Source organism: Sander vitreus, chromosome 16, assembly GCF_031162955.1.
Source record: "Sander vitreus isolate 19-12246 chromosome 16, sanVit1, whole genome shotgun sequence".
Classification (NCBI taxonomy): domain Eukaryota; kingdom Metazoa; phylum Chordata; class Actinopteri; order Perciformes; family Percidae; genus Sander; species Sander vitreus.
The window spans coordinates 3,484,797-3,512,584 of record NC_135870.1 but is presented as its reverse complement, the minus strand read 5'-3'; the positions used below and the strand labels follow the sequence as shown (position 1 = coordinate 3,512,584).

At 43.0% G+C, this 27,788-nt stretch overlaps 1 protein-coding gene across 1 annotated transcript; it reads right to left on the bottom strand.

The window, feature by feature from the left end:
* Nucleotides 1–606: 606 nt before the first annotated feature.
* Nucleotides 607–26,519, bottom strand: aebp1a (AE binding protein 1a). The gene is made up of 20 exons (XM_078271437.1): nucleotides 25,820–26,519; nucleotides 19,394–19,666; nucleotides 18,954–19,013; nucleotides 17,372–17,440; nucleotides 16,486–16,545; nucleotides 16,319–16,378; nucleotides 14,593–14,670; nucleotides 13,060–13,169; nucleotides 11,663–11,802; nucleotides 10,554–10,638; nucleotides 10,320–10,464; nucleotides 8,800–8,879; nucleotides 8,584–8,707; nucleotides 8,298–8,494; nucleotides 7,002–7,175; nucleotides 6,763–6,888; nucleotides 6,426–6,672; nucleotides 5,820–5,959; nucleotides 4,161–4,260; nucleotides 607–2,605 (listed from the first exon to the last, which is right to left on the bottom strand). The coding sequence occupies exons 1-20, from the start codon at nucleotides 26,070–26,072 to the stop codon at nucleotides 2,037–2,039; spliced, it is 3,090 nt and encodes a 1,029-aa protein (XP_078127563.1). The 5' UTR covers nucleotides 26,073–26,519; the 3' UTR covers nucleotides 607–2,036.
* Nucleotides 26,520–27,788: the final 1,269 nt, after the last annotated feature.

The window sequence follows — 27,788 nt, the reverse complement described above, 5'->3', positions numbered from 1 at the left end:
TTGTGGGTGAGAAGGATAAGTATATGCGATGCGGGACTTAGGTGGGAGCCAGTGAAGGTGGATGAGGGTTGGGGTGGGTGAGCCTGTCTAGGGTTTTGCTGGGGACCCCAGACAGGACTTCATTGCAGTAGTCCAAACGGGAGGTTATGAATGCACGAATGAGGGTTTCTGCCACGGAGTCAGACAGTGATGGCCGGAATCTGGAGATGTTTTTGAGATGGAAAAAAAGGCTGTGATGTGAATGTGATTGATGTGAATATGGAAAGAGAGGGTGGAGTCCAGTTTGGCTGCAGAATGTTTTGCACCACTCATGCTTCATTTAATTTATAGTCATAAAATGTCAGCCTCTTGTGGCCGAAGGTATCACAACAACAAACTGTTTTCACAGATTGGGGGGGAGAGTGTCTTAGATAAAGTATCCTTGCAAAACCTTTTTTTCACCCTAAACGTAGGAGAGAAAACTATTTCAGTATCACCAGAATTTTTTTCTCTTACTTCAGGGCTTCCGTCTCTGCTGTCGAATATGTTTTTTTTTTATTAATGATTTGATCTTTTAGGTGATGTTACTGACCCTATTTCAACCAAAGAATAATACACAGACTAAAGTAATTTAGAAAATAACTTCATTTTATTCAAATGCATTCCGCAGTACATGAAATCAGATTAATTGAGTCCGGCAATCACACTGTAAAGCCATTTAAAAAAAACATAAAGATATACATACATTTCTAACGGAGACGTACCTAATGGTATCCTGTTTGTTTTGTGACGTGATGCACTTTGTTTTATTGAGCCAATTCAGTTCTGTATAGTCTCTGCTCAGCAGAAACGTTCTATTTCAGATCAGTTCTCTGTAAAGAATTTTCCAAAAACCCTTTTGGGATGTCCCGATCAGCTATTTTGGCCCCCGATCCCAATCCAATTTCTAAAATATTGAATATCTGCTGATAGAGTCCCGATTCCGATACTTGTATTTGCCCAGATATTAGAGCTGCACACGTTTTTTTTATTTATAGCTAAGTAAACAAAGTAACTTAAAGATGTCTTCAGCTTAATACATATGACAGTGCACCTAGCATTTTTGTAAAACTCGCATATAAAATCAACTTTTACTTAGAATGACGTAAATATCGGAGTAAGGGGATTGGGGTGACTGCAAATGCCCGATCGATTAAAAAGTGCCTGTATCGGCTCCGATCAGGACTTCAAATTGACACCCACCAAATGCGAGTAAAAATGTACTTTGGCAGGTAACATTTTAAAGTTACTAGCCAATTTGGCCGGTGATGAATGAAGCAAAGCGTCCGTTACCCTGTTTCCACCAAGCTAGCGGAAGCTAGTTTTCCAGGCCGAGAGACGGTTCTTCGGCTGTCCAAACACGAAAAGCACCGGCTCCGAACCGGCCTTCAAAATGCGTTGGTGGAAACGGGGTTCGTTTGAATCGGCAGAATGCAGAAATATTTCCAGATTGGTCTGTTTTGCGCCAAGAAATTTGGGTGGTTTTGCGTGTCTTTGGCTTGGAAACCTAATCTTTATTTGGCAACACTGCTTTAAATACAACATTTTCCATGAACACTTTGTCGTGACGTGTCATACGACCTTTGGCTACGTGCCTAGCGTGCGTGGTATCGATTACGAGCTACGCTGAAGAAGACGACCAGAACGGAGCCAAACAAATCAGAGGAGCTATAATTAAGTAGTTAGGGAAAAACAAACGTGGCTGGTGGAAAATCTGATTGGCTGGTAACTTTCAAAATCTACTAGCCGTGTTGGCTGGTGATCAAAAAGGTTAATTTAAAGCTCTGGCTCCAATAATTCCAGATCTGATTGGGACATCCCTACACATTTATCTTATGGACATTCCCTTAAAGTCACATTCATCTCCACACTCAGTGTTTACCCAACAAGTGAAAACTTTGAGAACTAAATAATTAACAACCTATGTGTTTTTATATTTTCTATTAAAGCTGTGATGTTGCAGCAAACTGAAGTGGTTAGTAAGGTATACAAAGATGTGGGCTCGCTGAATGTTGTAATCAGTCAATGGTGTATTCAAAAGGATAGTCCTGTGTGGGCGCCGAGTTAAAGATGACGCTATCGAACGGGTTCTCAGTGATCCAACTGTCCACCGGAAACCAGGAGTCATACCAGGAAGTTGTCCTCTCTGTTTCCGGTATTGTTGTCGGGGCTGCTGTCGTGGTTGTTGTTGTGGTTGTTGTTGTGGTTGTTGATGCAGGAGTTGTGCTAAGACCGGCTCGTAATCTCTGCTGACGCAGCCGGCGTAAACGCATGATCCGGAGCCGCCTGAGTCGTTCTGCGTTCTGAGCGCTGGCGTGACTGTCGACGGTGGTGGTCGCAGGGCTGCTGGCCGCAGTCGTTTTCACCGCGTTGACTTTGGTGACCAGTCGAATGGGCCTCTTGCCGTTGAGCGCCATGATCTGTTTGATGCGGTCCCAGTTGGATTTGGCTAAGGTGAAGCTGCAGGAAGTGGCCCCGGAGTCGTAGCCCACCATGCAAAGTCTGGTCTGAGGGGTGTATCCGTCAACTTTGGCCGTCACCCTGTACTCGCCGGGATTCAGCAGCCGCCAGTAGTCACCACCTGGAGCTAGAATGAGTGTAGGTTAATGGTTAGGAGCTGAAATTCTTTCAACGTGCAAAAATTAAACGTTACGTTAAACGTTAAACAACTTTCTGCTCATGAACCATTCGTACATATAGCTACGAAAAGCAATACACTACATACTTAATCGTATGTATTCCATATATTTAATACTCTATGCAACAAAATGACATCCACTTTATGAGAGCGCCAAGATCTGTGTAAGGGGGAGGGAAGTTTGTGTTCCAGAAGAAGTTAAGAGGGCAAAACACATGACTTTGTGTGCTGGGAGTAGTACTTAAAGGGGCCGGTGTTTTAATCCAAACCACAATCTCTTGTCTAATCTTAACAAGTCATTAAAACACAGGGCTTTCAATCCGAGGAGCGAAGTTCGTGTCCCGGAAGAAGTTAAGGGGAAAACACAAGACTTTCACCCAGGAAACAGGTGTTCATGTCCTGAAGACGTTAAGGAGAAAACACAAGACTTTCACCAGGAAACAGGTGTTCATGTCCTGAAGAAGTTAAGGAGAAAACACAAGGCTTTCACCCAGGAAACAGGTGTTCATGTCCTGAAGAAGTTAAAGGGACAACACAAGACTTTCACCCAGGAAACAGGTGTTCATGTCCTGAAGAAGTTAAAGGAGAAAACATAAGACTTTCACCCAGGAAACAGGTGTTCATGTCCTGAAGACAGTTAAGGAGAAAAACACAAGACTTTCACCCAGGAAACAGGTGTTCATGTCCTGAAGAAGTTAAGGAGAAAAACACAAGACTTTCACCCAGGAAACAGGTGTTCATGTCCTGAAGAAGTTAAGGAGAAAACACAAGGCTTTCACCCAGGAAACAGGTGTTCATGTCCTGAAGAAGTTAAAGGGACAACACAAGACTTTCACCCAGGAAACAGGTGTTCATGTCCTGAAGACGTTAAGGAGAAAACACAAGACTTTCACCAGGAAACAGGTGTTCATGTCCTGAAGAAGTTAAAGGGACAACACAAGACTTTCACCCAGGAAACAGGTGTTCATGTCCTGAAGACGTTAAGGAGAAAACACAAGACTTTCACCCAGGAAACAGGTGTTCATGTCCTGAAGAAGTTAAAGGGACAACACAAGACTTTCACCCAGGAAACAGGTGTTCATGTCCTGAAGAAGTTAAAGGGACAACACAAGACTTTTAGCCAGGAAATGGCTGTTTGTGTCCTGGGAGAGCTACTCAAGGGGACCCAAACTACCCAAACTTTTTTAAAATCTTAACTAGTCATTTCGGTGTCTAAACTGTAGTTGTCATAGGACAGTCACCTTTTGTAGGCTAAACTTAACTGCAAAGACCGCTTAAAAAAACGTCCGTAACCTCACGGTCCTGTGTACTCGACTCACAGTTACCTTTTCTCGGCTCAATTTAACTGTAAAGACCGCTGAAATTAACTGTCATGTGACCGATCGTCATGTGACATAGGATATGCGAATTGTTGTGCAGAAGTTTTCGTACGATATACAAACTCGTTGATGAGAACGCGTTGTAAACGTACATGTCATGCAAAGTGTTTTTGTACCAAACATACCCGTTTTGACATCATGCCGTATCCCCTCCACAGATATGGTGGCATTAGGCAGCGGATTTCCCTCCACGTCTCTCACTACACCCTTTATCCCTCGATTAACCTGCAGAGGACACCACATGTCATGCCTCAAACAGAGCCAGTTTGTAGACAAATGAAACAGTGAAATACATCGCTTTCAGTCCATTGTTTAATGTCCCAGTGAGACACTGAAATACAATCCAGGAAAAGAGGTTTGAGTAACAGATCAGTGAGTTTGAAGGGGTCCTCAGATGCCAAAAAACTGTCTGAGGTTTATTATACTATGAGGAAGGATTTTACAACTCTGGAACGTCACGCTGACAGTCTATTTATCTTTCGTCACATCAATCGTTCACGTAACGTTCAAGTAATCCATTGGGAATGTGCTCTTACATGTATCTCATTGTCCAACACAGCTGCTGATGTCTGTCTGAACACAGGCCTAAGAGTATCACTCAGCCCTCTGAAAGGTTTTTCTAAGAAAGATATTGTTATGAATAATGTTACAGTCCACATTCCATTCTGTGAAAACTCTGAAGAAAGTCATTCTCATCTGTTTTATTCCAACAGGTTCTCACTCCCATCTCGTAAAATACGGATGCTTGGTCAGGTGCCTTTGTCGTTGTTATTGAAGCTAAAAGTCTCCTTTAGCGTCATATAACGCGCTTTAACTAAACGCGCTTGGTCAGGACTATTGGCGTCCCTTTTGACGCAGTTATGTTAAGGAAAAGGTCGTGGGTGGGCTTACGTTTCCATGACACGCGGGAACGGGGCGGTTGAGTTTAGGAAAAGGTCTTGGGTGGGCTTACGTTACACGCGGGAATAACGGGACGGTTGGGTTTAGGAAAAGGTCATGGGTGGGCTTACGCTTACACACTTATTCCGTGACACACTGGAATAACGGGACGGTTAAAGAAGAAAGCGACTTTAGGGACTGTCACAAGCGGGACACGAACCCCGGTCTCCTGGGTGAAAGTCCTGTGTTTGACCCATCCACCACCCCAACCAACCTACCTATGCGGAATTTCGGCCTTACATACTACTCACTAAACCCCGTTAACTGCCTGCTCTCCCCGGTACGTTATACAAACACGCTGAAGGACGCCTTTTTCGTCGCTACAGACGCTGACAACCACTGTCCAAACGTCCGTATTTTACGAGTAAGGAGTGAGAATGGGTTGTTTATTTGTATCCTAAATTGCAACATTGTTTTTCTATCTGTGTGAACAAACCTTGGGACAATCTTTCTGCCCATCCCAACACTTTCCTATCTCACTACATGTCATCTAAATGAATGTAGCCATTGTTCGAAAATATGTACATCCTTGTGTGTCATTAAATCTCATTAAACCTTTATGGCAGTTACACACCGGGCCGATAATCGGTCACAGTCTGGCGAGGTATAGCCGTATTACGTCTTGTCGCTTCGGTGTGTTCCAAGGCACTTTTTTGACCAACTCGGGGAGACTGATCAGTCCAACTGCCTTTTCTGGCAACGGTCGGCCGTCTGGTTAGTGTGTAACTGCCTTTAGAGCATTGTGAACTGAATCCTGCTTCGTGTCGCTTTGTTCTCCAAGATCTGCTTATGTTTGGAGATTTTCTGTGTGATAAGTGTCTCATACTTATCAGTTCAGTTCTCACTTGTTCGATGAAGGACAACAGAGCCTCGCGGTTGTTCTCCCACTCCAGAGGCAGTTCACTCTCATGGGGAAACTTGTCACAGCCCAAGAAGATGGACAGCTCAAAGCAGTTGGTGTGCAGGTAGCTGAAGTCATTCATACCTGTGGGAGAGGAAATGATCGGCTCATTTACTCATGGTGGTGTCCACTCATGCAGATGGTTATCTGTTCAGGTACCTACCACTGTTATGCTGGAGGTACATTGGATTTCCGATATTGTATTTAAATGCATCAATTCATGACATTTGACAAAGTCAACAGCAGCACGTCTTTCCAAAACAATGCCACAGTTTCTCAGGATAATTTCACTGTCAAAAGGTTTCATTTGGAACACTTTTTTTATTGAAGGTAGAAACTATGAGTTCTGTGGATTATCCAAAATAACCAGGACACTGTTTCAGGGAAGACATGTTGCTGTTGACTTTTGGAGCACCACAAATGTAATGCCATTCACTTCTATTGAATTGGACCCCAAACGGATGAATCCGTCGATAGATAAGTGGGATAAGTGATTTGCTTTTTCACATCCTTTTACTATTTCTTTGAAGCTCTCTGTGTCAACACTTACTGCCCACCACTGGATCCCAGCTGGCTCTGTTGATGATGCCCTGTCCCCCGGTGATATCGTCACCATGGCAGGAGCCTCGGTAGGTCTCCGTCATGGTCAGATGGCTGTGGGCGTACGACATCGCCAACCAGCGAAACATGGCGTCGTCGGGCGTCTCCTTCAGAGATCCATCCCTCTGCCGCTGGATGCGAGCCCACGTCTCCTCGTTCATGTCGGTGTTACTTCTCCAACGCCGGCTGTCGGTTAACTTTAACAACATCGAAGGGTTATAGGGTTATTATATGGGTGCTGAGTTGATTTATATTTTTATTTAATTCTTCTTTGTGAAATAGCTTACAGAAACCGCTGGACGCTGCATGTCAAAAGGGTACGCAACCAGTTTTTCTCCTCCTTGCAAATTAGCTCCGAGCACAAACGGGTTGCGCTCCATCCAGGAAATTACGGCTTTTGTCTCAGTAGCAAGCTGTAAAAAAAAACAAAAAGCAGAGAAATGTTTGAGTGTCAGCACATTGTGTAGGATCAAAGGGGGGGGGGGGGGGGGGGATGGACCCTTGGTGGCATTAGGAACAAACTCACAGAGCCATTGATGAAGTTTTCTGGGAGGGGGATGTGATGGTTGGGCACGACGCGAGGGACCCAGCCTCTGTCCTCGGCTCCCCACAGGATGCTGTTCAGGTCGGGGAAGTTCTGGAAGATGTCGTAACCTTCTTCGGTCCAGTGGCCCAGCGCCCAGTTCCCCATCTCCGAGCCCTGGAGGAAATGGAGGAGGACCACATTAGCTCTCAAAGAACATTTTGAAAGTGTTGCATACGTACGTAGCATTTTAGCATCAGTAAATAAATATTTGAGAAAATGTTCAGATGCTGCAAAAGTACTCTCTTAGACGCCCTTCCAGTGGAGAAAATGTGATGCAGTGCTATATAGGCTGCTGTCATAGACAAAGCTTCCGGGTCTGAAAAGTGAAGCCAACGAGGAAGTGCCTTAAACCTATATCCCATCTGATTTCCAGCTGGGGGCGACTCCACTGGCTCCAAAAAGAAGTCTGTTTCTACGGATGTCTATAAGAAAATGAGCCTACTTCCCTTCTCATTTGATTTATTACCTCAGTAAACTTTTTCATAATGAATTTATGGTCTCAATCGCTAGATGCAAGTCTTCTTACAGCATGATGTTCATTTTGTAACTGATGGTCCTATTTATTTTAAAATAGACAATAAAGCAGGGGATGCTTTAGGACCTGTCAATCAGGACAGAGGCTTAGCGATGCTAACCATGCTAACACTGTGGACTTTAAAATATGTTGTTTGGCTGTTGTCCGCAGTTTCATCTTAAACTTTGACCCTCTTACTGTGTTTTTTCACTTTAGAAAAGTTACCTGGAACATTTTGGTCGTCTCAAATGTCTTGTTCAGCGTTCTGCCATCCAAGCTAGCTAGCTAACTCTAGCTTTAGCTGGTAACTTAAGTGAAAGTTTGGCGATTTTCTGTCCAGCCGTACTGAACAGCAGCAGCACCCCAAGGTCCGCATTTACCCGCGGATAAATCTCCGCTGGATCAGTCTCTTCAGAGGGGTTGAATATTGGCAACTTTTCCTCTTAGCATTTAGCTAAGAGCAGCCCAAAAAACATAAACAACACTGGCAACACGTCCATTTTTTTTTATTTTTTTTTACAGTCTATGGGTGCCGTTAAAAGTTCTACATGCAGATGGTGCCGCTATTTCTTCCGCCCCTGCTCCTCAGACAGCCTGAGTCCCGCCCTAACTGAGGATACCCATATTCTACTGATATTCTGACCGATCTCAGTGCTTCCCGGTGCTGAAGTTACACTAACGTTTTGCATGTTAAATTCTGTTTAATTTATGTTCTAACGTACCATCTCGAAGGCCAGCTCGTAAGCATCGGGGTTGAGCGAGGGCACCAGGTGTATTCTCACTCCGTCCACCAGGCGTTGCACTCTGGGGTTCCCATCATTGTACTCTTTGCACAGAAACTGCATCAGCAGGAGGAGAAGCTCTCGACCCAGCGCCTCATTCCCATGCAGACCAGCTGTGTACCGAAATTCAGGCTCACCTAGAGACGGTGGGAACAAAAAGGAACCGTTAGTTTGACTGAGCGGTGTCACGTTTACACACTCGGGATGTTCTTTAGCTGTCTCGTACCTGTCTCGTGCTCTCCGGGGTTGTCGGAGATCTCCATGGCGTACATCTTCAGGCCCTGAGAGCTTTTACCAATGTTGTAGATCCTGGTGATGTTGGGACACTCTTCGTTTATCACCTTCATCATCTACAAAAAGAAACGCATTTGTAATATTTGTTGCTGCAGAATTATAAAAGGCACAAGTGTTCATTATTTATTAGTCCGATTTAAAAACCGACCTGTCTCATGTCCTTGTAGTTGTGGTGTTTGAAGTCCAGGTCGTCTGATGGGTTGACTTCATTCTCACTGCGGTAGCTGCCTGAAAGAAGCAACACGCTGATTGTAGAGAAGATCGGATTATCTGCTGCAGAGAAGATTTTACTCTTAAAGCTATGTATCTTTCTGATGATACTGAAACCACTAGTTAGCATTTTACAGTTACATCTTAGCTGCTCTTTGCAAAGAGAAAACATCTAAATATCTAACAATTTAATGTTACACTGTCTGACGAAAAACTAATAAAGTCTACTGAGCATACGTTAGGACTTTAAAAGCATTGGTGTCAGTTCTAAAATGTCCATTCTAGTAAACACAATTCTTATTCTTATTATTTATTTATAAAGGACAACACACATTAATCAACATTTTCTGTAAATGTGCCAGTGTGAGCCAGCCGGCTAATTTTCAACTGTAGTCCTTTGGCCAGATGATTTTAGACCAGAGCAACAGGAAACAGCAAGACATTAGTACAGGGTAAACTATACAGGCAGAAGCCAACAATGTGTTTCTGATAGGTAGAAGTAGTCAGTGGGGGAAAAAAGTACTTAGATCTTTTCAGTAAAAGTAACAACGCTACAGTGTAGAAGTACTCTGTAACAAGTAAAAGTCCTGCATTTATAATTGTACTTAAGTCAAATAAAAATAATAAGTATTAAGTACCAAATGTAAAAGTACAGATTATGCAGAATGGCCCATTTCAGAATAATATATATTATATTATTGTACTCTAATTATTGATGCATTAATGTGTTCATCACTTTAATGTTGCAGCTGGAAAAGTTGGAGCTCATTTGAATTACTTGATTATTCTTAATCAACTAATTTATTAGTTGATTATGTTTTGTATTATTAATTAGAATTTTGCAAAGTAACACCATTTATAACATAAATGTAGAGGAGTAGAAGTATAAAGTAGGAGAAAGCAGAAATACTCAAGTCCAGTACTTTCCAGCAAGACTGAGAAAACGTAGTTTCTGGGAAACAGTTATTCTGTGATTCAGTTCTGTGCAGTAATGTTACACTTTCTAACCCTGAGGCTATGGAGTTTGTGTTGTGAAACCATTTTAACTCAAAGTCTGGCAAACAGTTATGTTTTTTCTTCCAGTGGAGGATGACGTATTCCTGTAAAGAATGAGAAAACTCATGACTCATGAGGTCAAGAAACTCTCCAAAAACCTGCGAAAAACCTGCAAACCCCCCCCGGCTTCCTAGCGGCTGAAAGAGATGAGACATCAGATCAGTGGTGTCGAGATCTCCACTTTTGAGCAAGATTGAAATATTGAAAGCCAAACACTTCATTTTCTGCATTCTGGTGGATTTTTCAGCATCAATTTGTGGTGCAAATGTTTCTATTTATGTAAAGGAAATTATAATAGGTTTTTGCGGGGTTGCACTGGCCAGTTTTGATTATTCGGGGGGTTGTAACCCCCCCCCATCCACCCCTGTAAATTACACCTCTGGTGGTGTCTGTGATACTGACTGGGTAGTTGACAGGCCAGGATCTCAGCTCGAAGACACAGGCTGCCGTTCCAGCTCTGAGGCAGGATGCGGATGTAGCGAGCCACCACGGGCGGGCTGAACTGACCCAACACCGGCGTGTCCTTATCCACATTCCCATAGAACAACTGCAGGAGAAGATCACAATCAATAGAAAAGTATAATTATGATCTAGCTATTGTGAGCTATGAGTTATGTATTGTTGATTTCCACACACCCATTCAGCGTAGCCGTCTTGCAGTGTTGTCCAGTCACGACTGTCGTTACTGAAGGCCACAAAGTAGGACGACACAAAATCCTCCCTGGGAAGAAAATGAGATGAACCACTCCATATTTGATCTGTATGGAAGCTACGGTATGTCAAGAATGTTACTTTGAAGATGATTTTTTGCGGCATTTTGGCCTTTAACCCTTAAACCCTCTGAGGTCTAAGGGTATTTTTTTAAGATATATTCTTGAATTCTCCTTTTAAGGGTATTTGCATAGAACTGATCCTAATGTGTTTCATATCAAAATGTTCAGAACAAACTTAGCTTTCTGCCCAAAATTGTTCCAGAGCAATGTGTAAAGAGATAATCTGGCCCTAAAGCGGAAATATTTCTCAAATCTCTTGTGAAAACATACCTGTACTCAATTGTTTTGGTGCTTGAAATGAGTTTACAAAAGTCTTGGGTTCACAAAAGTAGCGTAATATACAAGGGCGTAACTTTGGGTTCAACATTGAGAGGGTTGACATCGTGTATTAAAAAAAAAGCGACGAAAACATCTTAAAAGTTGATGGAAAAAACCCTAGAAAAAAGCGACAAAACATCACAAGTTGCCAAAAAAAAAAAAAAACTCTGAAAAAAGACTATCTGTCCAATCTGAGTTTTCTGTTGCACTACTAAAACAACTTTTGAACGTACACACGTTCCACCAAAACAAGGTCCTTCCTGAGGCTATTTTGCAGAGGCACCATTGCTCCGCCCAACGCTTAGCTCCACCCAAGACGATTGTGATTGGTTTAAAGAAATGCCAATAAACCAGAGCATGATTTTCTCCCATCCCAGAATGCTGTGTGGACTAGCCAGACCCTCCTCCGCAGTGCTGTGGAGGAAGGTCTGGCAATGCGAGACTAAACGTGAGGTTACGGTCATTTCAGCGTCCTTTGCAGTTAGGTTTAGCCGACAAAAGGTGAGCGTCATGTGGCAACGACAGTTGTTAATGTCAGTCCCAACATTGTCTTTGTTTTCTGGCAGAAATTAGCTTCCGTAGCTTCACAAACAAGCAATAAATAACAGCGAACACATCACTGCGTGCATCTTATGAAGTGAAGTCCAGACTCACATTTGCTCTGAGTTTCTTCCCTGAGTGATGACCCCCGTGAACTCCACCTCTCGGCGGGCATCGACCTCAAACCAGTGGTTTTTCTCTTCTGGCTCGGCACACCACGCTCCGCCGTACAGATCCTCCTCATCCTTAGAGCCCTGCACACGACCCACCACAGCTTATTTTCATCCAGACTTGTACACAGATGATTACTTTGAGAGCAGACTCCCCCACGTTAAGAAGCAGCACAACTCATTTCACATACGTGAAGAAGATTCGGGAGACTTTCGGGAGGAGCTTTTAATGAACACTCGAATGAGGAGAGAATTAAGCAGGCAGTACAGATTAACCACAATGTGTTATTTAAAATAACCTATTTTGCAGTGCCGTCCCAAATCTCTGGAGTTCCTGTCTTCCTGTAGGTGTATTTAAACTCATGCTGGAGGCGTTACATTTAGCTGACCCTTTAAGGTAAACAAAGATATAGCAGGCGCCTAAAACACAGATCAGGGGTCTGTTTCTGGAAGGAGGTTTAACAAACTCTGAGTCTAACCCTGGACTCTGAGTTGATTTACCCTGAGATGGGAAACTCTGAGTTTTCGGTTCCAGAACAGCTGATTTGAGTTGGTTCAATGAACTCAGAGTAGGTTCACTCAGAGTTAAGCGCGTGCACCACCACTATAAAAAAGCAGCATGAATGGAGCCAGGATACTACGATTCACCATGGCAACAACCACAAACAAACTGGTCGTCGGAAATACTCTGAAACGGGCTGGAGTTACCCCCCCTCTCTCTCAAGTTTGATTAACCTCTCTTTCTGAAACAGAAAACCCAGAGTTTCCCTCATCTCAGGGTTAACAAACTCAGAGTTTTCACTGAACCTGCTTTCTGAAACGGGCCCGCTAAAGCCTAGTCCAGCCTCTCTCTCTCTCTCTCTCTCGTTGGGAAGTTTCAGATGCTAAAGCCTAGTCCAGCCTCTCTCTCTCTCTCTCTCGTTGGGAAGTTTCAGATGCTAAAGCCTAGTCCAGCCTCTCTCTCTCGCTCTCTCGCTCTCTCTCTCTCTCTCTCTCTCTCTCTCTCTCTCTCTCTCTCTCTGGGAAGTATGCTAAAGTGTGGCAGGTCCTCCAACCTCCAAAAGGAGACAGTCCTGAAACAAAACATTCCCTTATCATGCAGCTGTCTACACTCCCTGAATCTGTAGAGACACAAACATATTTATACATGAACAGGTTTGGTTGTTAGAGACTGGCCGAATATTCTCGTCCCCTGACCTGTGACCTATGACTGTCCTGATGTTGTTTAAGCTTTCCCCTTTTCCCCTTTGTCTCATCATACCACAACATGGTGTTTCTGGAAATCCCACCACACACCCCGTTTTCCATCTTTAGTTGTTGTAGTACTTTTTGAGCCTATACCTGCATGTTGAGCCGCCCCCTCTGAGCCGTGAAGCCGTGGTGAGACTGAGAGGAAGCCAGCAGCTGGTCGTCCTCCACCCGGTGAGACTCCAAGCCCAGAGGAGGACACTCTGAGAGGGAACGCATAACACACAAACAGGATCTGTTCAATGTGCCAGAAACACTCTGATTCAAAACACTCTTTGGCTTCATTCCTGGGAGCAGCAGAGCAGCTGTTATCGAGTCTGTCAGAAGCTTTTTTTTCTTCTTTTTAATGAGACGCAGTAAAACATTACCTCCTTTATACACTGTTGGGTAGTGTGAATCTACAGCGATGCATCATGGTCTATAAGATCATCATATGTTTGTAGCGTCGCTGTCCTGTGAGAACCATGGATCTCTAAAAAGTTTTAAAACTTGTCACGGTGTCAGAAAAAACAGCCATTTTCAGCTTTGTTACGATTAGGGCTGCAACTAACTATTATTTGTTACATTACATGTGGACGCGTCGACAGTGTTGTTGTCATTACTTAGAATTCCTCATGGGGGCGACAGAAACTACGCACTATAGCTTTAAGTCGTTACTTTACTCGAGTAAATTATAAACAAAACACTTTTGTTTTTGCCCCCATTTTTCATGAGCTGAACTCAAAGATCTAAGACTTTTTCTGTGTACACAAAAGGTAGCCTGACAAGCCAGCCCCACATCCAGATGTTGGGTCTGGGAACTCACCATTGGCAGGGCTCAATCCGAGGGGCGGGATAAACGGTTGTCTTCATATTCCCTCTGCACTCATAGACAACCATCGCAATGTTAGTTGATAGATTAAACCGTTGCTTCTCTGCCATCATTATGTTAAGCCCGCCCACCCACTCTATACACGATGTGATTGGCCTGACCAGAATTTGGTTTTTCCAGCTCGCAAGCCAACGGAGAGTTGATAGACGACCCTGGCTGCAAATTACATTTGCTGCCGCTAGGGTGGTCTAGATTTCTAGGCTACACAAAAGAACTATTTCTCTCAAATATTGTTCACTAATCTGTCTAAATCTGTCAGTGAGCACTTCTCCTTTGCCGAGATAATCCATCCAGCTCACAGGTGTGGCATATCAAGATGCTGATTAGACAGCAGGATTATTGCACAGGTGTGCCTTAGGCTGGCCACAATAAAAGGCCACTCTAAAACGTGCAGTTTTACTGTATTCGGGGGAGGGGGGGGTCCGAAAAACAGTATCACATCTGGTATCAGTATCTGGTGTTAGGGTTAGGGTTGGGTTAGGGTTCATCCCTCTCTCTCTCTCTCTCTCCTAAAATTGCTATTAACTTTTATACATTAATATTATTTTCCACTTTCATCGAGTTAAATCTTTTAACCCACATCAGTCCTGTTTCATAACTAACAAAAAATTCTTTTATTTTGATGCATCGTCTATAAAACAAGTCCCTGTATCTTATGGAAATATTAGGTGACTGTGTCTGAAGTTAAGTGTTATTAGATATTTTGGCTACAATGTAGACACATATACTTGGTAAGATTTAGCTTTTTCTCTTACTTTTTGGCTCCACCGGCACAGAGATCTGCTTCAGTCTCTCCTCTTCCTCCTCCTCCCACTTCTTCCTCTGCCGCTCGGCTTCACCGCGTGATGAGAAAACAATGTGTGTTAAAACATGCTTTAACATGGACCTTGCTCTCCAGCCAACAACAACCACCACCACACAAAATACTACCATGTGTGCTTCAGTGCACTTTTGTCTCCACTCGTACATTCCTCATCTGTTTCCCGTCTGAAACATGGGTCAGTTTAGTCGACATGAGCTCATATTTTCAAGGTTGTTCGATGCATGAAACTTCTTCTTCTGATTTGACAGGAAATACCTAAATGTTGTGTCATACTTTTGACAGGCGGTTATCAAAACTGATCTTTTCAGTCCCTCCCTTCCTCTTGATATCATCGTAACGTCACCCAGCTGGTCTCTGGGCTTTATATAACAATCCACATTCTTTCTCCCACCGCTATCTTCTCTAGTAATTTTTTTCCTTATCAATCATTAAAGGATAACTTCAGGGTTTTTCAACCTGGAGCCTGTTTTCCTATCTCTCTGTTTCTAAGTGACTGATGGGAACAACCATCTTTGAAATTGGTCCAGTATTAAAGGACAAATCTGGTGCAAAAATGAACCGAGGGGTTAATAACACGTGTACCGAGTCGACCGTTCTCTGTGATATGTTTTCATGCTAATCGAATGTGACCAGTTTTAGCGCAGAACCGCTAATTAGCTTATAAAGCTAGTCATCGGGGCATGGGTAAAGTAAAAAGAAATCTCTATTTCTATACCACTAACAAGGCTCAAAATAGCACCACACTTCCACGGTAGCATAATGAGGGTCCCTACATGTAAACAGAAGCATTGAGAACTTTGTAAGTGTACAGACAGTTTATTAAAAAGATAGTTTAGAAAGACTGTACCGTTCACGTTTACAGGCGGGCGCCATCTTGGGAAAACAGTCATGACCAGTCGAACCACGAACGCCGTGCTTGAGCTATGTTACTGGTTACACGGCATTCGTCGTTCGACTGGTCATGATTGGTTTTCTCAAGATGGCGCCCATCTGTATACGTGAACGGTACCGTCTTTCTAAACTATCCTTTTAATAAACTGTCTGTACACTTACAAAGTTCTCAATGCTTCTGTTTACATGTAGGGACCCTCATTATGCTACTGTGGAAGTGTGGTGCTATTTTGAGCCTTGTTAGTGGTGTAGAAATAGAGATTTCTTTTTACTTTATCACTTTCACCAAACCCACCAGACTCCATTTAAACAAGCGGTACTTTTATCGTCGTAAAACACACTTCATTCAAAGTGGACAGAAACAACAAAAAACTATTAAAAGCCGTCTTGGTTCGTCTCTCCACTGTTCCAACAATCACCACTCTGGTTTGGTTGAAATAAACCCTTAATTTACCCATTTACATGTGAAGATATGCTGGCTCTATACAAAATACTAAAAGTACAGATTATTTACATGGAATCTGGTGATGCATGTCTCAGCTCCAAGCCTTTTGGTTCCTACTGATGACGTGCATCTTTAAAAACACTTTTTTTTAAAAGCTCAGTCAAGTGACTTATAGGAACAACAATCTTTGAAATTGGTCCAGTATCGAGCGAGAATGCTGTTCTTTTTAATCACACAAACTTGTGACACAAACTTTGTGGAGGACTATTTTGAGCGGCAGATTTATCCACAGGCTTCCCAGAACAATTTAAATATTAAAAACCTTTTTCCGCCTTTTCTTTACGAGCTCTCTCCTCCTCTTCTTCTTGTTTCTTAGCGGCCACTGTGAAGACAGAAACGGAGAGTAAGTCGTCTCACTGGCACGATCAAGAAGTGCAGCACGTTGAGTTATTGGTGCAAAGTTATATTAATGATGGATGATGGACGTACAGTCGGCGTAATCATACTCTTCATACCAGGGGCCGACATACGGGACGGTGGTGGCTTCCTCTGAAACAAACGCAGATACACGATTAGAGATAAGGCTGACAATGTAAAATATAATAAAGTACATATATTACAGTAAGGGATCTGGGTACACTGCGTACTGTACGAGGGCATAGTTGGTCGATCCGTACCCGAATCCACATTAGACAGAAACGTACCAAAATAAAAGTGAACCACTATTTAACCCTCGAGTTTTTCTATTTTCAAAACATTTCTATATCAGAATTTTTTTTTTTTTCAACAAAATTGTCAAAAATAATAACTTTATGGTTCCGTAAAACCATAACTCTTCAAAAGTTAAATAAATGATCCGTTCACTACTTTTATTGAATTTGGCTGTTGTATTCAATTGTTATAGCATTGATAACAATTTAACAAAATTGATAAAAGAACGGTGAAAAAAGTGACAAACATGTCAGCAAAAGCTTCAAAAAAGGGAAGAAAAAGTGGCAAATAACTTGGGGAAAAAGTGACAATAAACATCGGGAAAAGCTTCTCAAATTTCGGGAAAAGCTACAAACGTGTTGAAAAAGTTTTAATTTTAAATTATGACCCAGAAAAAAACAAAAGTTGCATGCAAGTTGTGTTGCAACCCAAGGGTTAACGTGACTATAAGAAGTTATAAATCTGTCTCAATTCAATACTAATGCCACTCTGTCAGCAGCGGCTTCTCCTCCCGAAGTTTTTGCGCTGGTCAGTTTTCTTTTGGCTCAGACTGAAACCTCTTTGGGGGAGCCCCAAAAATTCCTCTATACAAAAACCCTGAGTATAAAACCCATTGCCATATACCAAGAAAAACGTGGACACATATTGTATGACAGAGGGGTACCTGGTATATACATGATGACCTCAGTAGTCGTTTTTTTTTTGGTATCAGGGCGTCCCCTGGGCACCTCACCTGTGAAGAACCCAGCACATACTGAAATATTATAACATTTTACGGCAAAATATCTGCCTTCAAACAAACAAAAGACACTACACATTAACTGGCACATTTTCTGGAAAACCCAGCCCTCCCCTCTCTGTCCTCAGCCCCTCTTTTCAAACAAAATGTCTTCTGTACTGAGGCCGCTGTGGAGTCTCACGCAGTCAGCAACTAAATCCCTTTTCGTTCAATTTCATAAATAAACTGACCCTATGTTCCAGTAGAACTACATGAAGCAGGTCATTTAAAAAACAAATCCAGCTCCTCTGGCTCCACCTACAGCCTGTGGTGAGATTTGAAAAAATCCACCGCTCCCTGTTCAGATGCACCAATCAGGGCCAGGGGGGGGTGTCTAAGTGCGTGTCAGTCACTGCTCATGCACACGCATTCATTCTCCCTTGTGGGGGGAGGGGCTTAGGAGACTGTTTTCGGCTTTAGCAGAAAGGGGGGAGGGACTGAGAAGTTGTTGATGTTCAAATTTTTTGGCTAAGTCCTGGATCTTCACAATCCTACCTACAGCACCTTTAACTATGTAAAGGGTGAAATGGCAACCAAAAAAAGACCACCACATAACCTGTATGAACACTATTCATTCCCATCGTGATCCCGATGCCGTTATGTAACGGCAGTTCTCCGAGAATGACCCTCCTGTTTCCTTTGTAAAGCCCTTTGAGATGTCACTCTGTGATTCGAGGCTCCAGCTCGCTACAGAGACGTGAACTTGAATTAGCCACCGTCATGAGTCCTCGGCTAGTTGGCAGGAAGCTAAGGCCTGAAGTCTTGTTTTCTCTCTGAACACTTACATTGCAATATAGTGAACGATTATTATGGAATTTTTTGCCCAATGATGCCATAAACAAAACTGCCCACCCCAGCTTTAATGTCCTTATTATGTACCCAGATTAAAGACAGTAGTCTCTTTTTTATTCACTTGTTGAAAACATCTAAATCATAAATCTGTTTCATTGAGAGCAGCAGTATCTTCCATGTCCATTTTCACGGCCCTCCTAACCCTCTGGAACCCTTTTAGCTTTGTCGTAAAAAGGCTTCATAAAACTTTTGGCTCTGAGTGAGTGGATGGTGATGAAAAGAAACAACGTACATCCGGCATCCCAGTAGTCAGCATCGAGCTCACTGCAAGTTTTTGTTGGAGAATCCTAACCCTAACACCCAAAGAGGGCCCCTTTCTTTCGGGCAACGGCCCAAGCACCCAGAAGGCCTCCGAACCTGTGACTTTTAAGTTCTTTTAACCTCACTGTAACCTTTTACTCCACAGCTTTAAGGAGCCTACCTCCCTTTTACTTTTCTCTTAATTTTCTTACTCCCCCTCTCTTTTTAGTCCTCTGTATTTTCCTTTACTGAAGGTTTATTGGGCCTATGTGAACAGTTTCAACCCAAACCTAACCCGGCTTCTTGGAGATGTCAACTTCATGTTTTGTGAACAAGCACTAACACCGGTTCAGTGTCCCGTGAATGAAAGTCTCACCGAGGCCTGGCTCGACGGGCTCTTCCCATCCAGGCCCCTTCGGGGTCACAGGTGGAACCACTGTGAAGATCAAGTTAAAGAGTTAAAATGTCTGGAATCCCACCGACCCACCAGACCAGAATAATAAACATTTTCTTCAAGAATATACGGTAATACTTTACTTGAAGGTATCTACATAAGAGTGACATGACACTGTCATGAACACATGACACATGAACCCTAACCCTAACTCTAACTCTAACCATAACTTGTCATGACAAAAACCGAATGACACTTACTAAAAGAACCGTTATGTCATAAACGTTTATGACTTGTTTATAATGTTTATGACATGTTCATGACACGTTTATGACAATGTCTTATGTAGTTACCTTCAAGTAAAGTGTAACCGAATATACTTCTGATTCCCTCTTAAAAACCCGAGTATGTTGTGTACGTACGTGTGTCCCAGCCCAGTTCAATCAGCAGTCGTTCCTCTTCCTTGTCCAGAGACGGACGCTTGGTTTTGGGCTGCACTGTGGTCGTCGCCTTTGGTTTCTTGGTGGCTTTGGGCGCTTTGGGCGCTTTGGGCGCTTTGGGCGCTTTGGGCTTCTTTGTGGGTTTTGGCGCTTTGGGTTTCTTGGTGGGTTTGGGGCCTTTTGGCTTTTTGGTGGGTTTAGGAGCTTTCTGCTTCTTTGCTTTGGCTTCCTTCTCTGCTGCTTTCTTTGCCCTGGCTTCAGAGAGATGAGTTTAAAAAGAGGAATTAGTATACAATGGGTGTGTTTATACACGTATGACATATAAAGCAGCTGTGTAGCTACTTTAAGCATTTTATTGGAGGCTTATATGAACTTTTATCGCTAAAATGTTTCTCTTCTGTTCTTGCCTGTTTGTTAGCACAGACGTATTTAAAGCAAACGTCATATTGTACCTATAAAACAAGTTACAACTCAGACAGACGGACAGACGGCCATAACACATAAACACAGCAGGGCCTGGTTCTGAAAGAGAATTCTGCCGGTTCATTGGTTTGTTTTGGTCCGAGACCAAACAAAAATAGCACTCAGAGTGGAGACCGAGGCCTAAGAATCGCCCCGGTTGTTCCTTTGACAGTCAATCCTGCAGGCTGTTCTCATGAACCATTCGTACTATAACTACGAAAAAGTAAAGCATTGTAATTGGTATGTATCCCACGTATTTATTACTGTCAGCACCACATTGACTACTGCTGTATAAGAGCGTGAAGAGCCTCGTAGGGAGGAAGTCGGGAGGGGGGATGTTTGGCTTCTAAAACACAGCCGGGGAGCGGAGTTCGCGTCCCTGAAGAAGTTAACGGGAAAACACAAGACTTTCACCCAGGAAACGGGTGGTTGTGTACTGGGAGTACTACTAAGGGGACCGGTGTTTTAACCCAAACCACAATCTTGTTTCTGATCTTAACTAGTTGTTTTTGGTGTCTAAACTTAACTGTCGTCGCTGCGGGACAGTCACCTTTTGTCGTCTAAACTCAACTGCAACAGCCGCTGAAACAACCGTCCCCTCACGGTGCTCCGTAGCCGGCTCACAGTCACCTTTTCTCGGCTAAATGTAACCGCGTCATGTGACCGGGCCGTCACTCGCCCTAATTTCGTGTTATATCATACGAACCTGTTCATGAGAATGTGTTGACTACTGTACAGAGAACATGATGGAATAGTTACATAAGAGCAGACAAAAGTTTGATCTGATGGCAGAGCGAGAGGAAAGGTCATGTTTTTACTTCGGCCAAGAAGGTTATGTTTTTGGCTCGGTATGTCTGTCTGTCAGCTGGATTATGGAAAAAACTACTGACCCCATTTCAACCAAACTTGGTAGAAGAATTAAGCATGAGTCAAGGAAAAACCTATTAAATGTTGGAGCAGATTGGAATCACAGGTCGAATACACAAATCATGTTTTCTAGTTGCACTGTAAAATCAAATGAATTGAATTAAAACAACTCAACTTTTCTAATTAAAATAATTACATTAAACAAACATGATACAACGTGAATTACTGAGCTCTAGAATTGTTGGTAGTAGTATTTTTTAACAGAGCCATGCTGTTTCCCCCTTCCTCCTGTTACAGCTGTGTGCTTTAAGGGATTAGTTCAGATGTCTTGAAGTGTGTTTGTATGAGCTACTTCTCCATAGTCAGTGTGTTAGCTACAGTAGACGGCGGTCGGCATGCCCCCAGTTTGCAGAAGCAGGCAGGAGTACCGACATGGGAGCTAAGAAATGTTCTGTACTGCAAGTTTTTGTTATATATGCCGATATATTGACCTGGCTGATTTATAGTTTGGGCTGTAATGATTGTCCAGAGTGATGCATGAGGGAATCCTAAGAAAGCTTGTCAACTAACTAAACAGTTTAACAAATTCAAACATGGTAAGTTATATTTTATGTTGTGAAGGTGTAATGTTTTCACAGTGTGTGCACAGTAAATATTCTGCAAATCCAGCCTTTATTTTCCAAGACATTCAGATTTAGGCTATGTTTAGACGGAAATGATCTGAAGAGAAAACGCAAAAGTGGCGTTATCACTTTTTATTCCGCGTTTAAACGAGCGTTTTGGGGGGGGAAATCTACATGCATATGGTGACACAAAAGTGTGTGAAATTCAATTTAGTATGCACACCAGGCGGCTAGGTGGTAGTGTGAAGCACTGCCACACAACACCACTTGTCCGCGCGCCTGCGTAGAACCTTCCTTCTACTTCTCTCCCTCTCCTCCTCCTCTCTCCCTCTCCTCTCCTTAGTAGCACGAAACCAAAACATGTCGAAGCGAACAACAAAAGCTGACAATTTTGTCTGGACAGACGAGGAGGTGGCACAACACGCCATGGACTGGGAGTCCTGCCAGTCAAAATATATAGACATATGAACGGAATTTCTTCAGCAGTATCCTGTACCTGGAGGGCTGTCATATCCACACAAGAAAGACGCTATGTGTAAAAGTCAGATATCATCAAAGCTGAAAGCCATCCGGACCAAGTATAGGCAGGCTGTGGATACCCAACGGCGGAGTGGCCATGGGCGAGTAATCAGTCTATATTTTGATTTATGTAACGAAATATGGGATGGGTCGCCAGCCACCACAACAATAGAGGCTGCAGACTTTTGCGTTTTTACCCTTTAGACTGGAACGCAACGGTGGAGCGTTTTTAAGCCCCAAAAACGCCATCGCTGTCTAAACGAAAGGCACATCTCATAAAATATTTTTACGTTTTCACCCATGAGCGTTCTCATGTAAACAGGGCCTTATAACAGCGAATGGATGAAGGGGATCCCCAGAACCTTCAATCAGCTCAGTGTCCCGTTACACCTCCTCAACTGTCTGATGAGAAACAGCTTAAAGACTTAAAAGGTCCCACGTTGGACTAGACAGAATATTACAGAGAGGAGATCTTCAAAGAGCTTCAGGGTTCAGTATTTTGAATCCGCCGTGGTTATGTAACCATCGTCCGACTCCAACGCAGACACAGAGGGCGGCTCGTTTTCTCCTGCTAGACATATTTAATGATGTTCCACCGGTCCCTAAACACAACACTGCCAACGCATTACTCACCCCCGGTGTACTGGGCATCCACTTTACATTAATGTCAGTCACCTTTTCTTCCTGTGTGACAGTACACAAACATAACATCATACAACATGTGTTCTATGCTCCAGTGTTCAGGCCTCAAAGCTTTTATCTGTTTTAGGTTCTCAGGCGCGATTAGGGTTTTATTTCAAATGGTTTCTTTGCAAAATGATGTGTGTCATGCTAACATACACTGGAGAAAAGCCCACTTCAAAAACAATGACTATAAGGTGTTTTTTTTGCTTGTACAAATCTGCCGATGGAACAAGTAAAAAAAATTGCTAAGATTTCTTGGAATAAGATTTGATTTTCAAACAAGATGATCTATCTTTTACAAATAACAGAGCAGCTTAAACACCTCATTAGCTGTTTCATCTGAGATACGACTCAAAACAAAATGTTTTCAAGATATTTAAGTGAATGTGTCTTATTTTAAGTGTTATTACATATTTTAGAAATTAGCGGGCTCTCATGTAAGTGTAACTTATTCTGGCAATAAACCTTTTTCTGATTTAGAACCCGAAAGTCCTAGTTCCCAACATGTCCAACCAGAATTGTACCGATACCAGTATCGAAAATGCTTCCAATACGGCCTAAAATGCTGGTATCAGTATCAGTGAGTACGCAGATCTATGCACCGATCCGATGCCATGTAATTTAGCCCTGAATTTCTTTTACTTTTAAAGCTTTAGTGCGTAACTTTTTGATATTAATGAACGTCCGTTACATTCAAGCCATTGCCAAATGAGTTGCTACAAAGCGATATCAAGCTAAAGCTAAGACTATCAGCTCCACACAACTCTCTCTGTATTTCTCAGTATGACTATGTTCAGAAGATTGTGGTGTCCGGTGACTTTCCTGCGCAGAAGCTCGAGTGAAGATAATGACCTCTTCTGAAGAGTCCATCATGTTTTTTTAATCCTCCGTGTCCTCCTTGGCTACTAGCAACTGTGTGGAGGAGGAGGGGTGCGCGGTCACAGAAGGCTTGTATCATGTGGACGCTCCGACAGTGTTGTTGTCATTACTTAGAATTCCTCATGGGGGCGACAGAAACTTTGCACTATAGCTTTAAGCAGTTTATTTATGTTCTTTTTACGTTATGACTGGCTGTCAAACTAGATAAGACTCAGACTTAACCTTGATGACTCAAACTTGGGCCTCGGACTTTGACTTTGAACTTCTTTAGTGACTCAGACTTGGACTCTGACTCTATACTTTAGATTTGGGGGGTTAGGGGCCTGACAACAACTTTTCTGCCCATGGATACAATAAATGTTATCAATGCAAACAGAAGATAACTGCATTCATGCCTTGATAGACAAAAATCCTTGATAGCAAAAATCCTGTAAAACCGGTCTGATGAAGATGTTGCACACTCAGCAAAGCCTTCCCCGGAGTGGAAAAAACCTTGTTTTGGGTCTCAGGTTTAGTTAATTATGGCCTTTAATGTAACTTAAATCAGCCACACATGAAAAGTTTTGGCTGCTTGTGGTTTTGCTTCATGCAGCGGAAAGTTAACATTCAGAACATCAGTGCCATTGATCAATGCTACTGAAAGCTGGTGCTCTCGTAAATCCTGTCTGCTCACTTCTGGAAAATCGTAGTGGAAATATTTCTGCTGTTGCTCAGACTCTGTGTTTTTTACAGATGTGTCTTTCTTGGGAGACATAATTGAGGCACACAGGCGTCTTTCTTGCTGTAAAAGCTCATTCTCTCATCATTGTGCCGGACAAAACATGCCACTAAAACTTTAACACACGACCTGTATTCCTGGCAGGGAGATCATGTCCGCAGTCAGGCTGCCAAGAAAATGTCAGACCACCAACCGGACGCACTGCGAGTTTCTGCCCTGTCATCTCTGAATCACTGAGATATTTTCATCTGGTTTCTGAAATGCAACTCATGTGGTAAACACACACACACACACACACACGGCTTCTGTGACCATATGGAGGCAAACAAACTGTCTGAGACAAAGAAATCTATGGATGACTTCAGAGAGAAAGCTAGAGCACTTGATAAGAGAGTTCTAACCAAATGTTTTCCTGCCTCAAAGATTGATTGCAGCCTTTCCTGTCTGTGTATCATCAGATTCTTGGCTGCAAGCTGTGGCTGCAAGCTCAGAGCAGAGCAGATGCCAGGAGAGGTCACGAAAACTCTGATCACTTATGCCCTTAGACCAGGGGGTCTGCAACCTCCAGCTCATTAGCCCCTCTCCAGTTTCTCCCTGTGGCTTTCCGTAAAATTCTACATACATTTTTTTTTTTTACGTAAATGAATAACAGTTACTTTTGAAACCTTTTAGTTTTCATTTAGCATTGTTGTAGGCCTAAAGTGATTCTTACCATCTCCATTTACAATTTTTTTTCAATTATTAGAGAGATACAATGTAAATGATCTATTCTTAGCAGAGATGAGGGACTCGAGGTTGAGACTCGGACTCAAAGTCGCACTTAAGTCGCACACAGAGTGACTTCAGACTTCACTTGAGACTCGTCCTCAAAAGACTTCAGATGCGATGTGGAAAATATGTGAACTCTAGCTCAAAGACTCGAGACTTGAACTCTAGCTCAAAGACGTGACTTGGACTCTAGCTCAAAGACTCGAGACTTTACTTGGACTCTAGCTCAGAGACTTGAGATGTGACTTGGACTCTAGCTCAAAGACTCGAGACTTGACTTGGACTCTAGCTCAGAGACTTGAGATGTGACTTGGACTCTAGCTCAAAGACTCGAGACTTGACTTGGACTCTAGCTCAATGACTCGAGACTTGGGACTCTAGCTCAAAGACTTGTGAGCGTCTCTGATAGACTTCAAAAACAAAACTGGGATAGTTCAAAAAAATGTAACAATATGGCTCTCTTTGCAAATACCTTCAAAGACACATAACCTCAATTACACCTATAAGTTATGTTGATAACACGAAAGACACTCACAGATCTTTTGTGTTAGTTGAAAGATAATATCAGCAGAAAACTGCACTTTAAAAAATGTAACTATCATTCTTGTTTTAGTGCTGTCTTTTATATTCATCTCAAAGTTGGAAAGTTGGAAATTATTTCATTTTATTTGTATTAAATACAACAAGCAGTTTGTTGTATTTTAGCAGAATACTGAAAGAAGCAGAACGGAGTACACTTTAATGTCGGTTTATTAATCGCAACTAATATCGTTAACGTGATATTCAACAACATCAGATATTTTCCTCATATCGTGCAGCCCTAAATTCAATCGCAGACTAGCACCATCTGAACAGTAGACTTGTGTCTGTGTTATAGCTGCTTCTTACCTGCCTCAATTTCCTCAGGTGTTTTCTTTTTCTTTGGTTTTGTGCTCTCCTCTGGCACCACTTCAGCCGGCTCGTCTGACATTTCAACACCCCCTTCCTCCGTCTGTCTCCTGGGCTCGACCAGTCCTCGGGTTTCTCTCACCTGGACCCGGTCTCCGGAGAGTTTGTTCTCCTCCTCCACATCTTCTCGAGCAGCGAGCGGAGCGCAGCACAGGGTCAAAGCCACCCAGACGACCAGCACCTCAGCCCTCATTTTCTCCAGTGAAAACACAACACACTGCTGTCTGGGACCAAACGCACTCCAAGAAACCCCCCCCCCCCTAAAACTCAAACTAACTTTTGGACGCACAGTGACGAAGATCTGACCTGCAGATGCACAGATTCTCTTAAAGGTCCTTTAGGAAGCCTCATAAGACATGAAAAGGGATGCAGAGAACAAAAGGATGAGCCTGTGGACGTCTGGAGAGCTTCCTCCTCTCTGATGGCGAGTCAGCGTGGACAGAGGGAGATAATGTTGTGGGCTGCAAGTTTTTAAAGCTGGCCGTGCTGGAGAGGAGGAAGTGTGTGTGTCTGGAGTGGATTTTCTCCAGAAGCAGCAGCAGCAGAGCAACACACCTCCCTCTTCCTATTCTTCCTCCTCCTCCTCTTCTCCCACATATTCCTCGGTCACATCTCTCCCTCATGGCCCTTCACCCCCTTTTTTTCCCCTCACCCATGTCTAAGCAGAGGGGAGGAGCATCTGCCACATGTGACATTCCTACCAGTGAGGGAAGAAAAGAAAGAAAGAAAGAAGAAACATTAAAGAAAGACAGTCCACTCTGGTTTGCAGTTGTTCGTAGAATGACTCAACCAGCGTGCAGTAGATGTGGATTTAATCAAATGATAAAAAAACATACATTGAAAGACAACAAAACAAGCTGACTTCCCACTTCTTCTGAATGGAAACATCCTCCTTCGAAACTCTCAAGAGATATAGTTTAAAGCAAGACTAGTTCAATTCAGAAGAGATTAAAGGCACTATTTTCTCAGTTTGTTTAATCTCACATCGCCAGACCTTCCTCCACAGCGCTGCGGAGGAGGGTCTGACTAGTCCACACAGCATTCTGGAATGGGAGAAAAACGTGCTCTGGTTTATTGGCATTCTTTAAACGAATCACAATCGTCTTGGGTGGCGCTAAGCGCCGGACGGAGCTGCAAAATAGCCTCAGGAAGGAACTTGTTTTGGTAGAACATGTGTACGTTCAAAAGTTGTTTTAGTCGTGCAACAGAAAACTCAGATTGGACAGATAGTCTAGCTAGCTGTCTGGATTTACCCTGCAGAGATCTGAGGAGCAGTTAACCATAGTCCTCAGACATCCACCAGAGGTTAGAACGCCAACACAAAGAAAGAGGAAGGTGACGGACATCCGGCCGAAATGAGGGACATCCGGCGGAATTTCCGGCAGCACCGGAGCAATCCCGGAAGTGGAACGTCGTGGACATAGACTACAGGTTTTTTGACTGCTGTGGGAAAACAAAAACCAAGAATTTTAAGTTTAACATTTTGAGAAATACTCGCTTTCTTACTGACAGTTAGACAAGGAGATTGATACTTGAGCTGCAAAGATAGTCGATTAGTCGACTATTAAAGGTCCCATTTTCAGGTTCATACTTGTGTTTTGGGTTTCTACTAGAACATGTTTCTATGCTTTAAGGTTATTGTTTCATTATTTTTCTCATACTGTCTGTCTGATTATACCTGTATTCACCCTCTGTCTGAAACGCTCTGTCGGAGCGCCTGTCTCTTTTTTCTCCTGAAGAAGCCCACTCTGCTCTGATTGGACAGCGATTCTGGGTCTTTAGCATCTGTGTACTCTGAGTCTCTGCACCGTCGTTGCAGCCTGGGAATGACTGTAGCAGCACGTTCTACCTGTATATAGTGTAGTTGTGACATCACAACCACACATAAGTCCTGACGGCTCGTTTAAAG

Bases quoted from the DNA above. Each gene is read 5' to 3' on its own strand.
- aebp1a (XM_078271437.1), bottom strand. From the start codon at position 26,072: ATGAGGGCTGAGGTGCTGGTCGTCTGGGTGGCTTTGACCCTGTGCTGC. The intron at 17,441-18,953 runs GTGAGACTTTCA...GGTTCTTCACAG, and splicing joins GCCCGTCGAGCCAGGCCTCG to GTGAGGTGCCCAGGGGACGC. The intron at 14,671-16,318 runs GTTTTTAATATT...CACGCGGTGAAG, and splicing joins TAAAGAAAAGGCGGAAAAAG to CCGAGCGGCAGAGGAAGAAG.